General features: G+C 39.5%; 1 protein-coding gene across 1 annotated transcript; it reads left to right on the top strand.

Annotated features, from left to right (window-relative positions):
- Window positions 1–15,758: 15,758 nt before the first annotated feature.
- LOC138898609 (uncharacterized) lies at window positions 15,759–16,388 on the top strand. The gene is made up of 2 exons (XM_070184688.1): window positions 15,759–15,945; window positions 16,027–16,388. The coding sequence occupies exons 1-2, from the start codon at window positions 15,759–15,761 to the stop codon at window positions 16,386–16,388; spliced, it is 549 nt and encodes a 182-aa protein (XP_070040789.1).
- The last annotated feature ends 533 nt before the right edge of the window (window positions 16,389–16,921 follow it).

Below are 16,921 nucleotides of genomic sequence, written 5' to 3'. Positions count from 1 at the left end.
GGTCATTATGAGTTCCTTGTAATGTCATTTGGGCTGACCAACGCCCCAGCAGTATTCATGCACTTGATGAACAGTGTATTTCAGCCCTATATTGACTCTTTCATCATTGTGTTTATTGACGACATTCTTTCGTACTCCCGGAGTCGGGGGGATCATGAGCAACACCCGAGGACTGTGCTTCAGACTTTGAGAGAAAAGAAGTTATATGCAAAAAATTTATAATGTGAATTTTGGCTTGATTTAGTGGGATTTTGGGTTATATAGTTTCGTGCGAGTGGATCAAGGTAGATCCGAAGAAGATTGAAGCAGTGCAGAGCTGGTCCAGACCGTCCTCAGCTACGGAGATCCAGAGTTTCGTTGGTCTGGCAGGGTATTATCGTCGATTTGTAGAGGGTTTCTCTTCTATTGTTGCACCTATGACCAAATTGACCCAGAAGGGTGCTCCGTTCAAATGGACCGAAGAATGTGAGGAGAGCTTTCAGAAGCTCAAGACCACTTTGTCTACAATCCCAGTATTGGTGTTGCCTACAGTTTCTGGATATTATACTATGTATAGTGATGTGTCACGTATTGGTCTTTGTGCAGTGTTGATGTAAGATGGTAGGGTGATTGCCTATGCGTCTAGACAGTTATAGGTACGTGAGAAGTATTATCTGGTCCACAACCTTGAGTTAGCAGCTATTGTTCATGCCTTGAAGATTTGGTGGCATTATTTGCACGGTGTCCATTGTGAGGTTTATACCGATCACCGGAGTCTACATCATCTGTTTAATCAGAAGGATCTTAATTTGCAGCATCGGAGATGGTTGGAGTTGCTTAAGGATTATGATATCACCATTCTCTATCATCTCGGAAAGGCCAATGTGGTGGTCGATGCCTTGAGTTGTAAGACGGAGAGTTTGGGCAGCTTAACATACTTGCCGGTAGTAGAGAGGCCTTTAGCCTTGGATGTTCAGGCCTTGGCCAACCAGTTTGTCAGATTGGATATTTCTGAGCCGAGTTTAGTGTTGGCTTGTGTGGTTTCTCAGTTTTCTCTTTATGATCGTATCAAAGAATGCCAGTATGATGACCCTCATATGTTTTTCCTTAAGGACACAGTTCAGCACGGTGATGCCAAGGAAGTCACTATTGGAGATGACGGTGTATTACGGATACAGGGCAGGCTATGTTTGCCTAATGTAGATGGTTTGCGTGAGTTGATTCTCTAGGAGGCTCACAGTTCACGGTACTCCATTCATCCGGGTGTTGCAAAGATGTATCAGGACTTGAAACAATATTTTTGGTGGAGGCGAATGAAGAAAGACATAGTGGAATATGTAGCTTGGTGCCTAAATTGTCAACAGGTGAAGTATGAGCATCAGCGACCGGGTAAATTGCTTCAGAAGTTAGAGATTCCAGAATGGAAATGGGAGCGGATCACTATGGATTTTGTTGTTGGACTCCCACGGACTCAGAAGAAGTTTGATGCAGTTTGGGTGATTATGGATAGATTGACCAAGTCAGCTCATTTCATTCATGTGGATACTACTTACTCTTCGGAGTAGTTGGCTCAGGTTTATATTCGCGAGATTGTCAGGCTTCAAAGCGTCATCTCTGACCGGGGTACACAGTCTACATTACAGTTTTGGAGGGCCGTACAGCGTGAGTTGGGTACTCAGGTAGAGTTAAGTACAACACTTTACCTTCATACGGACGGACAGTGCGAGTGCACTATTCAGATATTGTAGGATATGTTTCGTGCGTGTGTGATAGATTTTGGGGGTGCTTGCTATCAGTTCTTTCCACTTGCGAAGTTTTCTTACAACAACAGCTACCAGTCGAGCATTCAGATGGCTCCGTATGAGGCCTTATATGGGAGGCGATGCCGGTGTCCAGTGGGTTGATTCGAGCCGGGTGAGGCTAGGCTACTAGGTACAGACCTGGTTCCAGATGCTTTGGAAAAGGTTAAATTGATACAGGATCGATTTCGTACAGCCCAATCTAGATAGAAGAGTTATGCGGATCGGAAGGTTCATGACGTTTCATTCATGGTTGATAAGTGGGTCTTGCTCCGGGTTTCGCCCATGAAGGGTGTTATGAGGTTCAGAAATAAGAGCAAGTTGAGCCCTAGGTATATTGGGCCTTTTGAGATTCTTGAAAGGATTGGAGAGGTGGCTGACAGACTTGCACTACCATCTAGTCTCACTGTAGTTCATCCAGTGTTCCATGTTTCCATGCTCCGGAATTACCACGGTGATCCATCTCATGTGTTAGACTTCAGCTCAGTCTAGTTGGATAAGGATCTATCTTACGTTGACGAACCAGTGGCCATTTGTGACAGACAAGTTAGAAAGTTGAGATCGAAGAGCATTGCTTCAGTAAAAGTACAGTGGAGGGGTCAACCGGTCGAGGAGGCGATTTGGGAGACCGAACATGATATACGTAGCTGTTATCCTCATCTTTTCACCACTCCAGGTATAATTCTAAACCCGTTTGAGGATCAACGTTTATTTAAGAGGGGGAGGATGTAACGACCCGGCCAGTCGTTTTGAGAGTTGTAGCCCCATTTCCCTATTTACTGCTCATTTTGTACTTTATAGCTATTATGTGATTTGCCAGGGTAGTCAGTTCGGATCCGGTGAGGTTTTGAAATGAATTCAGACACTTAGTCTCTAAGATGAAAACTTAAGTTGAAAAGGATGACCGGATGTTGCCTTATGTATAAACCACCCCGGAATAGAATTTCGATGATTCGAATAGCTCTGTATGGTGATTTTGGACTTAGGAGCGTATCCTAAAAATTATTTGGAAGTCCGTAGTTAAATTAGGCTTGAAATAACTAAAAAAGAAATTTATGTTTGGAAGTTTGACCGGGGAGTTGACTTTTTGATATCGGGGTCGGAATCTAGTTCTGAAATTTTTTATAGATCTGTGATGTCATTTATGACTTGTGTGCAAAATTTGAGGTCAATCGGACTTGATTCGATAGGTTTCGGCATCGAATGTAGAAGTTGAAAATTCTTAAGTTCATTAAGCTTGAATTGGGGTATGATTCATGGTTTTAGCATTGTTTGATGTGATTTGAAGTTTTGAATAAGTTCGTATGACGTTTTAGGACTTGTTGGTACATTCGGAGGGGGTCTCAAGTGGCTCGGTTGTGTTTCGGGGTGAGTTTTGAGCGAGTCTGGGCATTTCGGCACGCTGATGATGTTTTGGGACAGTTGAAGTACGGAGGGCACATTTTGGAGTGCGGATGTGCGGCCGCAAACTCCCAAAGTGCATAGGCAGTGGTAATTGTGCGGACCGCAGTTGAAATTGTGCTATCCGCAGTTGAAATTGTGCGGTCCGCAGAATTTCTCTCGCGGCCGCAGAAAGGAGATTTTTAGGTTTGATGGTCCGACTTCAGAAGCTTATAGCTTTTACTCTACAAGGAATTTGAAGATAATGCAAAAGCGAAAGTTGTAGCTCTTTGAGTCTAGTTTCCAGAAAAGTATATCCTTAATCATTTGGATATTTGTGCAGAAAGTTATGGTCAATTTACTAAAGCCTAGTAGCGTAATCACATTGGAGAGCGGCCGCAAGATTTGGATCACGGCCGCGGAACTTGGAAATGTGTGGACTGCAATAAAAATGTGCGGTCAGTACAATGGAAGGTCAGATATTTGTACTTTATAAATGAGGGTTAGAGTATTATTTCATATTTTGACTTTGGGAGCTAGGTTTGTGGCGATATTTTGTGAAATTTTCAAGAAATTCATTGGGGTTAGTGGTTCTAACTCGGATTTGGTTAATATACATAAATATATTATTATTTTTATCATTTAATTAGTGTTATAAGATAAAAATTTAGGAAAAATTGTAGAAATTTTGTAAAACAAAATTTTGGGATTTAAATGTCCATTCGGAGTCGGATTTGAGTGAAACTAGTATGGTTGGACTCGTAATTAAATGGGTTATTAGATTTTGTGAGTTTCGTTGGATTCTGAGACGTGCGATTTTTTATATAAATTTCGGATTTTTGTTGAAAAAATTATATTTTCAAATGAAATTAATTCCTATAATTTTTATTGATTGAATCGAATTAATTATGACTAGATTCGAGCCGATCGGAATCGAAAAATCAAGGAAAAGGCATACTACTTGACTGATTGAGCGAGATTTGAGGTAAGTGGCTTGTCTAACTCTGTGTGGGGGAAATCCCCTTAGGATTTGATACTGTTGTAACATTTTGTGATATGTGAGCGTCGTATACGCGATGTGACGAGTGCGTACACAGGCTAAATTTGAAAATACTGGTTCTTACTGAGTAGTTTTCTTTTAAATTCTTTAATTGAGTTGCTTTAGTATATGTACATGTTTAGCCTAGTATCATATGTCTACTTGCCTTAACTCTTACTTGCAATATGTGCGACATGTTTAGCTGAATTACTTCCTTCCTTGATTTAATTTAAATCTTTAACTGTAAGATTCTTGCTGTAAATTCGTTGTTCCTTCGGTTATCTGTTGCATATTTACTTTGGGACTACGAGGCGGTTCCTCAGGATATTCCCATGTATTGCATATTTACTTTGGGACTACGAGGCGGTTCCTCAGGAGATCCCCATGTAGTGCATATTTACTTTGGGACTACGAGACGGTTCCTCGGTAGATCCCCCTGTACTGCATATTTACTTTTGGGACTACGAGGCGGTACCTCGGGAGCGCCCCTGTTGTTTACCTCTATTTGCTGTGTCGTTCATTCCTCAGTCATCTCATTATATTATTATATCCTCTGTTGTATATTTATTATTATTTCCAATAGGGCTTGACTTGACCTCGTCACTACTCTACCGAGGTTAGCCTTGGCACTTACTGGGTATCGCTGTGGTGTACTCATACTACGCTTCTGCACATCATTTTGTACAGATCCAAGTACTTTCTATCAGACCAGGTATCAGTGAACTAGCTGTACACGGAGACTTTAAGGTATATCTGCCAGCGTCCGTAGACCTCAGAGTCCCCCTTTATCCTTATTATGTTGTCTTCGTGATTTCTCTTTAGACTCTGATGTATTGAGATACTCAGAATAAATTCTTAGAAGATTGTGACTTATTTCTACCGAGTTTTGGGATTTAAAATTATTGAATTGAAATTTTCATATTTATTTCATATGTTGAGAATTGGGCTTCAATTTTATTCTACGTATTTTCGCTATCCTAGTCTTAGAGACTAGGTGCCATCACGATAACCTACGGAGGGTGAATTGGGGTCGTGACACATATAGTAAGAACTCTTGGACTTATTGATAAGCTGGCTTGAAATCTTCTCATAGCTGCCCAGTACTGCCATCGCCTTCTTTAATGAATCAGAATGAGTTGAAGCAAAGATGATAGTATAATCAGCATATGCAAGATAGTTCAAAGGACCAATCCACTTAGGCATCCCAAATCCAACAAATGATTTGTCCTCAAATAGTTTGTTCAAGGACCTAGATAGCACCTCAGCTGATAGTATGAACAATGCAGGAGAAAGTGGACCTCTTTGCTTCACACCCCTTGTGGATTGGAATAAACCTGAAGATTGACCATTCACCAAGACTGAATATGAATTGTTTGATATTAGGTTCTACACCATATTGATAAAATGCTCAAAAACCCCATATTTCTTAGTACATGCAACAAATATTTCCAAGAAACCCTATCGCAGGCCTTGACCATGTCCAGCTTAATCACAACATTAGCAGGCTTGCCTCTCAACCTTATATCAGTGACTATCTCTTGTATGAGAAGTATGTTCTCAAATGTGCTCGTGCCTTTCACAAATTCAGATTGATTAGGGGAGATCAATAAAGGCAAGAACTTCTCTAATTTATCATGTAACACCCTAGAAATCACCTTGTTGATGAAGTTGCTCAAACTTATATGAATCAAGTCAGAGAAAGTTTGCACCATTGGCTTCTTTGGCAGCAATACCAAGTTAGTATGTGTGATGGACTTAGCAGTGATGCTCCTCCATAAAAGTGTAGTACCATATTGTTTATGTCATTGCTTATGATCTCTCAGCATTCTTGATAAAAGGTGCCAGTAAATCCATCAGGACCACTAGCACTATTCCCACTTAGCTCAAATATTGCCCCTTAACTTCCTTAATAGCAGGATACCTACATATCTCCAAGTTCTGCTCCATATTTACCATATTAGGGACATTATCAAGCAGTGTAAATTGAGTTGGATCCTCCTCCTTGGTGAACTATTTCTTGAAGAATTCTACAGCAGTAGTAGCCATTTGATCATGATCTTCAATCCAGTCTCCCTTTCCATTCTGGATTCTTTTTAGTTAAAGCTTCTTCCTTTTGTCATTCACATGATTGTGAAAGAAACTAGTGTTTCTATCACCCTCAGTAAACCATGTCATCCCTGCCTTTTGCTTCTAATATTCTTCCTCAATGCTCAAGTATTTTTTCAATTCTACTTGAGCCTTTTGAAGTACAATTTGATTCTCAATAGTTGGCTCCTCCTCAAACAGCATTTCCTTCACTTTTACTATGTCTTCTAGTATTCAAGTTACTTGAAAATGTCGCCACCATATGTGTCTTTACTCCAACTTGTATAAAGCAATATTCACCTTCTTCAATTTGTGTTTGAACATAAGGAAAGGATCATCAATGTAATTAGCATTCCAATTTTGTCTCACTCCTTGAAAGTCTCATGTTTGGTCCAGAAGTTTAGGAACTTAAATGGGTTGATATAATATGTAGCCTCTTCTCCACAACTCATAAGCAAAGGTACATGGTCAGAACATGTTCTTATTAGATGCTCCACTTAAATTATAGGGAATAGATTTTGAAATCGTAAGCTCACAAAAACCATGTCCAATCTTTTGAAAATACACTAAGCATTAGGTCTTCCATTCCACCAAGTGAAAGGACTCCCCTTGTACCATAGATCAAACAATCCATTTTAGTTTACACAAAAAGTAAAGTCTTCATACTCAGGAGGATGTACTGGTAGGCTACTATTTTTCTCATCTTCATGAAGTACTACATTAAATATCCACCTACCAACCAAGACAACTCCATATCACTAGCAAGATAGTACAAATTGTCTCATAATTCCCACCTCTCAAGTGTTGAACATTTGGCATACACAAAAGTGAGCATAATGTATTGACCAATGTCCTGATAATACATTTTAATGGTTACTTGTTGCTTATTATCCATATTAATGGCTACTTGTTGCTCAGTATCTATCACGGTTTCCTACACTACTGAAGCATCAAAAAATAATCAAATCTTCCCATTAATATTGGCCAAAGCAGCTTCCATGTTAAGTCTTCTATTGTACCTTTGAATATATCTTGAATTCTGAAAAGGTTCCATCAATGCAATGACAAAAAAGCTATGTTCCCTTTGCATTTTATCACCCTCTAAAAGGCATGTTGTGTATTGACATACCTTATGTTAAAGATCAAAGTCTTGATCATCATTTAGAATGTGAGACTGCCCTCTTGGGAAAGATTCTTATAGGTTGAGGCACTTCTTTATTCTGAGCTTATTTCTTGCCTTTCTTACCACTATTAATATTAGTTCCAGGTGAGAGGCACTTTGCCATAACTTTGAAATTCCCTGCAGTTGATTCATCATCACCTTCTTCCTCAAATTATTTCTGCTCTACCAAATCATTTTTGACTTCTACAGGAGTGACATTGTGTATAACAATGTCATGTAATATTTGATTAGGGGTCTTCAATGGCACATTAACTTGCAATTGCATAAGCTGGCCAGTTCCTGGGGCACATGCCATTGATATTGCCTTAATTGTACCAGTGTTCTTAGGTATAATGGCATGTTCAACCTGATCTTGTGACACCATGGTGTCCTCCATAATCACCTTAAAATTCTTCTATGTAACACCTAATGCCTCCTAAATCACCTTGAACTATGGATCATAAGTAGACCCTAAACTAGAGTTTACTGTTGCATTAAGTGCAGGAATTATTGTTCCATTGGTTTTAGGATTCTTGCCATCAGTGTTTTGGTTGTGTGACCCAAATCTATCCTCTAAAACCTCAACATTAACATTATAAACTTGTCCACCACGTGCAATCTCCACCGGATCAGCTGTTTCTAAGCCAAATATATGGGCAATTCCCCTAGGGTTTACTGTTCCATTGGACTTATTCTTCCTAGATGCTTCAAAAACTGATCCCTCAATTATTTTAGCCTCTTCTAGTGATCCTTTATCGACTCCAGCTGGTTGAATTGGATGTTTCTCCATAGATCCTTGAATATCATCAACCCTAGTTTGTAACAAACTAGGGTTTACTAAAGCATGGTGCTCAACTGTGTCTGCTTGGTTTTCCTGAGTAGTACCATTTTGATTCTTAGTTTGTCATTAGAATTAACTCCAGAAATATCCTTTATGGGCTCCACTTCATCACTCCACAAGAATTGGCCTTGTTTGTTACTCTGGTGGTGTTAATTGCCTTTGATGATTCTTCTTTCGTTTGTGAGGATACTTCATTGCATGATTGGTTCATAGTTACATTTAATACTTCTTTAGGAGTACCAAACCTTCTATAAACCCAATCAACCGTCCTTTCCTTACTTGCAACCACCCCATCCCTACAGAACTAGGATTAAGGTTTTCCTTCTTTTCCACTATAGTAGTCCTAGTCTGCGTAGGACTGGAGCTCGAATCATGAGCATTCTCCAGTTTTTTTATTTTCCTTTTCATTAATAGCCACCTCCTCCTTGCTCTCAGTTATCATCAAAGTTGCTTGATTATCATCTTTAACTTGCAATGCATCAAATGAATTTCTGGTAGTTACTGCTTCATCAATATTCGTCCCATTTACTTTGCCAATCTTCTTCTCCTTTGTATTATCAATAATGTAACCTCTCTTATCTCTTTGATGTTTGTTCTACCTCCTTTGAATCCATTCTTGCTTTGCAAGGTTAGGGAGAGGCTTCCCAATAACCTTTCCACCATTTAACACTTTGGTGGTAGCAGCTGAGTGCCTACCAATTATTTGCCTTTGCTAATTTCATTAACACCTTCATCAAACCTCTTTTGTAGCTCAGGATGCATCACCCGATACTACAACTCATTGTGCCCTTGCTTCTTATAAGTTTTACAATACTCTGGTATGTAATCATACTTGATTTTAATCCACTTTGATTCCTCATGCCGAGATTCATCTTCCTCTTTCACTATTTTAATTCTTTGAGGAAATTTAGATAACAAATTCACCTCAACCTTCACCTTTACATAACTAGGTATAGTGCCATTTTGAGTAGCTAAATCAACATGCAATGGTTTTCCTATTGCACTTTCCAATGAAAAAACAAATTCCTTACCAAAGAAGTTAGGAGGCAGTTTTGGAAAGCTAATCCAAGGAATTGCAATAGGTGTTTCTTCTTCAGGTTTCTACCAAGTATTCCACTTCGTACACCTCATCTCCCATACCTCACCTTGAGCCTTTAAGTAAAAAGCAAGCTTAGAAAGTAGATGAACATAATCTTCCATTAATGATAACCTGATCAACACATGATTTTCTTCAATTAACCTAATTGAATAATCACCTTTGAGTTCACATTGAATGGGAATAACATTGCGTAGTTTATGGATCATAGGCTTCCTATAAGAAAATTTGCCAAGAACTGCCAGTTGCAAGACTTGATGAATGATTGATTGCTTAACTTTTGTCTTCTTCCATCTGATTATTGGCTCACCATGAAGATACTTGACAGTTTTGATTGGGACGTTGGCTAGGGTTTGTATGGAAGCATTTAATTCTTTTAGTCGTACTAACTATGCATAATTCTGTAGTGGATTAGGGTTTGTATTAGACTGGGGAGGTTGTGGGGTTATGTTGATCATCCTCCTTAAAAGGTTGGCCAGTGGCCGGAGAAGTCATAGAAGGGGCTAATATGGTCGTCGCTCAGAAATCGCCTCAAATTGTCTATCTCCAGAGCTCTCAAGTGTCGGGAACCCTGGGTTGTCGGTTGATCTGAACTTGCCCTGGAAGTCTGGATGAAATTTCTATGGCTATCTAGTTGATCATATTAAATTTTCACAATTAATCCCAAAAGTGAAATTAACCACAAAAGTTCATCATTTCTAAAATCTGAAAAGAAAAAAATAATTAATGTACCAAGATTGTTTATATGGATTAGAACAGAGGTGTTGTAATAAACCGAGCAATGATTAAATGAGGAATAAATGGATGTATTCTTTATAAACACGATCATAATTTGGGTAGAGTAGACGTAGAGTCTAAGTTACCTTTTACTGCTATTTTCGTTTTTAGTGATTCAAATAAATATGGAAAAATGGAAGTACTTGAGATCTTACCTGGAATAAGATTTAATGTAATCTGCATAAAAAAGGTTTAGATCGTTAGTAGACATTAGTTACACTCCTTTTTATTGTATTAATCAATCCAAGGAATAACATGGAGAGAAGGATGGCCCTTCATCATAGTATCTAGCCTTCTTTCGCTCTTCCGCTGCCAATGCATGCCTAATAAAGATTTTTTAATCATTTTGTTTATATAAAAAGAAAAGAAAATTTTCTCTCGGGGTTTTCATATGCTGCGAATGGGTCATTGCTACACTATATATTTGATTTCTTGTATTTCTTTGATCTTCCCAGATCGTGAGTTAGTTTTGCGTCATAACCAAAATCTAGTTTTCTTTCTCTATTGTATTTGCCTTTGTAACTTGTATCTTCCTATGCATAATGTTATGATCCAAAATTTCAACCAATAAATCGTGATGGAGCCTAACACCATTTTCTCAACACGCAACAGAAAGTACAAAAATAACTGCAATTAACGACTAACAGCAAGATAACAATATAATGTAAAAGCAACTAAAAAGGTATACATAATAAGTCTAGAATTAATGGTAATGTTCAATCATCCCAAAATGTGAAGTCACAAGTACATGAGTTTCTAGAGTTTACTAAATACATTGTCATGAAGGAAAATACAATATTGTTAGAAAATGAAAACAGTACAATGGAAATAGAACATGACTCTAAGGCCTGCAAACAGATGCAGCTCTACCTCGAATCACCTGACTGGTATCCGCTAAGCACCTCTCAGGACTCTGCTGGTACCAACATCGGAATCTACACAAGAAGTGTAGAAATGTAGTACCCATTTAGACTCGCTTTTGTTCAATTATAAAAAAGTAAGCTCTTTGATGAAGATTTATAATATCACTCAAGTAAATACAGATTAAGATGAGTACAACTGACCCAATATACTCAGTAAGTGTCAAGCCTAACCCCGACGAGATAGTGACGAGACTATAACAAGACACCTACAAATAAACTTGTATAGTTATATATAACAAGAGATAACAAAACAACAGGTAAAGTATCAAATGCAATAACAGGATATCAACATTCTGCTAGAAATAATTAGTACATAGTAAGGAACATAAAAAAAATGATAAAGTAAAGAAAATTGTTACTGAGTAAACCACAACCCATGCTTTTACAATAACTCAAAATAAACTTTCAAAAGTAAATTACAAATTACAAAACGAAATCCACAATCCGAATAACAAAGTAAAAAATAATGAAACCAACAAACGGCACAGAATCGGTCTTCGTGATTTTTCTCTTACTCTCATATCATAAAATAATAGAAAGCACGTAAACACCCTTGGTGCATATCCTCACATTCTCTCAAGTTCGAAAACACCATTCGTACAAAGATATCAATATTTGAATAGAGCGCGAAAATACCTGCAACGACCTGACTGGTAATTTTGAGTATTTTAGCATCGTTCCCCCTATTTATTGTCTTCTCTATGTTATATTATTATTATGCAACTTGTCGGGGTGTTTGATTTCGGTTTCGGGTGAGTTTTAGAAAGAAATGGGACACTTAGTCTCAAAGTTGAAAGCTTAAGTTGAAAACGTTTATCAGAGTTTGACTTTGATATAGACGACTTCGGAATGGAGTTTTGACGGTTCCGATAGCTCTGTATGATAATTTTGGAATTAGTAGCATGTATGGATATTGATTTGGAGGTCTGTAAGTTATTTCGGCTTGAATTGGCGAAAGTTAAAAAGTTGAAGGTTTGGAAGGTTGAAAAGTTTGACCGAAAGTTGACTTTATTGATACTGGGTCCAGATTTTGATTTTGGAAGTTGGAATAGGTCTGTTTTGTCAATTATTACTTGTTTGTAAAATTTGAGTTCAATTGGAGTTGGTTTGGTATGTTTCGACATTAGTTTTAGAAGTTAGAAGTTCATAAGTTCAGTAGGCTTGAATCGATGTGTGGTTTTAGTATTGTTTAATGTGATTTGAGGCTTCAAGAGATTTCTTATCATACTATAGGACTTGTTGGTATATTCGGACGGGGTCCCGGGTGCCCCGGGTGTGTTTCGGATTGAGTTCGGACCAATTGTTTTTGAAATGGGATTGCTGGTTTTCTGAGTTCTGGTTTCTTTCATCACGTTAGCGGAGGATGTGTTGCGATCACGTAGAGTAGTTTGTGGCAGATGGAATTTTACTCTTTGTGTTTGCAAAGTAAGGTACGTGATCGCAGTGCTTTAGGAGTTTGCGAATCACAAACACGTGAGGGGTATCGCGTTCGCGTAAACGGAAGGAGAGGTTGGGCTGAGGCACGCGATGTTCTTCTCGATCGCGTAAGTTGAGGAAGCTGGTCATCACGTTTGCGGTTGAGCTCACGTGATAGCGAATGAGGTTTTGTGAGCTGGGAGAATTTGTTCTTCTCGATCGCGAGTGTGTTTCCGCGATCGCGATAGGCAATGATTGGGCAATAGTATTTAATTTCAAAATCGAGGGTTTTGTCCCATTTTTCATCTTTTGAGTTAGAGACCTCGATTTTTGGCAATGTTTGAAGATGTTTTTACGGAGTTGATTGGGGTAAGTGATTCTAACTCGGATTTGATTATTTTACATGAACCCGTCATTATTTTTACCATTAAATTAGTGTTTTGGGTTAGAAAAGTTGGAAAAATTATGAAAACTTCATAGACTTATATTTGAGGATTCGAAGGTCGGTTTGAGTTCGGAATTGAATAATTTTAGTATGGTTGGACTCATTATCAAATGGATGTTCTGATTTTGTAAGTTTGGTCGGGTTTCGAGATGCAAGTCCGGGGTTGACTTTTTAAGTTGACTTTTTTGATTTTCTTTATAGATTGTAACTTTATTATTCGGAATAATTTCCTCTGATTTGTATTTATGGTATAAAGTTATCTTGGCTAGATTCGAGCCGTTCGGAGTTGGATAATCGCAAAAAAGGCTTACTAGTGGATTGAGTTAGCGTGTTTTGAGGTAAGTGTCTTGCCTAACTTTGTGGGGGGGGAGGGGAGAAATTACCCCTTAGGATTGGTGTTGTTTTGTGTTAATTGTGGTACGTGAAGGCCATTTACGAAAGGTGTCGAATAGGTACATGGGCTAAATATGGTAATTGACCAGTTAAAGTTATGTAGATTCTTTTCATGCCTTTAATTAAACTGTCATAACATGTTATCTTTATCATCGTTAATCTATCCTTACGTGATTTATTTGATATTGTAAATGCTTGTCTCATCTCTTACTTATTATTTGCCTTTACATGCTTAGTTGAAGTTATTGTTATCTCATTTTCTTGTTAATTATTTAACTGTCGAGTTACCTTACTTGAAGTTGTTATTTCTTGGAATATCTTATTGTTGAATTATGGTGTTAAAGTTATAAAGGTCGTGATTTACATTGAGGCAAAGTTGTAAATTATTGAATACCATTCTTGTAGAGATATTAACTTTCGGTTGCTATTATTGAGACTCTTGTATATATTGTGGTTGAGCCATGGGCTATTTGTTGTGGAAATATTATTGTTGTTGACTTATTTGGCAAGTTATGGTTTCGGACACTTGAGGTGCGATTTGTGATATGTTGTGATATTGATATACATGTGGTGGTATAAGGATTAGGGTTGATACGCATGCGGTGAGATAAAGTGGGCTTGATACGCTTGTTGCTAGTAGGGGAACTACTTGAAGCCACACGGTGTGATAAGGTGTCCTAAAATACGGGTAGCTATTTCAGAAAAATAATTTTCAAAACTAAATGCAGGGCTCCCACGGTGGTATAAGGAAATATTGTAATTTGATTGTGAAATGAGACTACGAGGCAGTACCTCGGTAGTGATTCTTGTTGATACCTTTCATTTACATCACTTGTGTTTCATTTGCATCGTTTCCTTGACATTCTTATTATGTGTTTTCTTCTGTGATGTCTTAATTGCCTTAATTTCAGTGTAGTTATTCTTGTTATATTTCTTCATTGTATCATTTTCATTGTTTCCATCATTATATTGCACTATACCTATCCAGTTTCTTTATTTATTCCAGTAGGTATCTTGACCTGACCTCATCACTACTCTATCGAGGTTAGGCTTGATACTTACTAGGTACTATTGTGGTGTACTCATACTACGCTTCTGCACATCTTTTTGTGCAGATCCAGGTAATTCATACCAGGCTAGGCATATGTGAGTTGAGCTTGGATCGGAGACTTTAAGGTATACCTACCAGAGTTCGCAAGTCTCGAAGTCACCCTCTATCTAGTTTCTATTTCATTTTCCTTTTATAGATAATGTTGTGTAGGGATGTTTCAGTATACTCATGTAGAGCTTATGACTCGGTATCACCAGATTTTGGGTGTTATGTTCAGTTGTATTGCTGAGTCCTTTTTATGATAGCTATTGGTTTAAATTGAAAGTTTTATTACTATTTCCATTAAATTTTTCATGTATGTTAGGCTTACCTAGTCTCTAAGCCATCACGACATCCTACGGAGGGAGATTGGGGTCGTGACAAGTTGGTATCAGAGTGTTAGGTTCATAGGTGTTACGAGTCATAAACAGGTTGAGTAGAATCTCGCGGATCGGTACGGAGATGTCTATACTTATCTTCGAGAGGCTATGGAACTGTTAGGAAACTTCACTTCTTTGATTCCTTATCGTGCGAATTTGTTGACTTTGAAATTCTGAATCTTTTTCTTTCTATTCTCTCACATATGGTGAGGACACGCACCGCTAGATCTTACGATTAGACACTTGCGCCCCCTGCTAGAGCCGCGAGAGGCCGAGGCCGGGGCAAAGGCCTAGGAGGGGAACGTGGTGCAGTCAGAGCACCTGCTCGAGCTATGACAGAGGAGCCACCAGTAGCTCCAGTTGGGGGGCAGTCACCTGAGGTGCATGTTGCTACCCCTGCACTTCAGAAGACCCTCGCACAGTTCTTGAGCATGTTTGGTACTCTAGCTCAGGCGGGGTTAATTCCACTTGCACCAGCCACATCTGAGGCTGGGGGAGGAGCTCGGACTCACGCAGCCCATATGCCAGAGCAGCAGGTTCACGTTGACTAGGTCCTAGAGGTTATACCAATGCGGTTGGTTGTCCTAGTTCAGCCCGAGGTTAGGGCAACAGTATCTGAGGAGGAGCAGCTTAGACTTGAGAGGTACAAGAAGTACCATCCTCCTACATTTAGTGGCTTAGCTACAGAGGATGCACACGGATTTTTGGAGAAGTGCCATCACATTCTCCGTACCATGGGTATTATGGAGATGAGCGGGGTCGCTTTCACTACTTTCCAGCTATCGTGACCAGTGTACCAGTGGTGGCGGGCTTATGAGGAGGGTAGCCCAGTCGATGCAGCTTCACTCACAGGGGCTTAGTTTTCAGAGATGCTCTTGAGAGAGTTTGTTCCCTAGAGTCTTCGGGATTCATAGCGCGCAGAGTTTGAGCAGTTGCTCCAGGGTGCTATGACTATGTCAGAGTATGCTGTCAGATTTAGTGAGTTGTCCAGACATGCACCTATCTTGGTTTCCATAGTTAGAGAGCAAGTCCGTCGATTTATCGAGGGACTCAACTATGTTATTAGATTCAGCATGGCTCAAGAGTTGGAGACAGATACCCCATATCAGCAGGTGGTAGAGATCGCACGGAGATTGGAGGGTATGCGGGGCCAGGAGAGAGAGGACAGGGAGGCCAAGAGGCCTTGAGATTCTAGCGGATATAGTGGTGTTTGTGCCCCAGTTGCACCCCGTCATCATAGAGGCTATGTGAGCCATCTAGTTCATTCAGCACTTCCATCTTCTAGTGGTACTCCGGCTACTCCTAGATCTCTAGTTGCCTATTATGCACCGCCACTATCTAGTGCACCTCCTACACGGGGTGCTTTCAGCGATCAGTCCAGCCAACCAGGCCCGAGCCAATTTCAGCAGTCGCATCTTCCGAGAGCTTGCTTTGATTGTGGCGATACTCCTCATATGGTGAGGGACTGTCCCATACTTAGGAGGGGTGTACCTCCAAAGACTACTCATGCTCCACGTATTACAGAGGGTCCCCAGACTTCTCAGGCCGTGGTTACCGCACCAGTTGCCACTCCACCTTCATAGCCAGCTAGGGGTGGAGGTCAGGAGGGTAGGGGTCTCCCTAAAGAGAGAGGCCAAGCCAGATGTTATGCTTTTCTGGGTAGGACGGAGGTTGTTGCATCAGACGCAGTTATCATAGGTATTGTTCTGGTTTGTCATAGAGATGCATCTGTCTTATTTGATCCAGGCTCCACTTATTCATATGTATCATCTTACTTTACTCTGTATTTGGGTATATCTCGTGATTCTTTGAGCTCTCCTATTTATTATTGACCGTGTGTGTCAGTAGTGTTTAGTTGACCATGTGTATTGGTCGTGTTTAGTTGTCATTGGTGGTTTTGAGACCAGAGTTGATCTATTGTTGCTCAGTATGGTAGACTTTGATGTTATCTTGGGCATGGACTGGTTGTCACCTTATCATGTTATTCTATATTGTCATGCCAAGACAGTGATGTTGGCTATGCCAGATTTATCGCGGTTGGAGTGGAGGGGTACTTTGGATTATGTTACTAATCCAGATGTATTTTCTGCAGATCTTCGGGCATGCGCCCGATAGG

Source organism: Nicotiana tomentosiformis, chromosome 9, assembly GCF_000390325.3.
Source record: "Nicotiana tomentosiformis chromosome 9, ASM39032v3, whole genome shotgun sequence".
Classification (NCBI taxonomy): Eukaryota; Viridiplantae; Streptophyta; class Magnoliopsida; order Solanales; family Solanaceae; genus Nicotiana; species Nicotiana tomentosiformis.
This window is presented reverse-complemented; position numbering and strand designations above follow the sequence as displayed.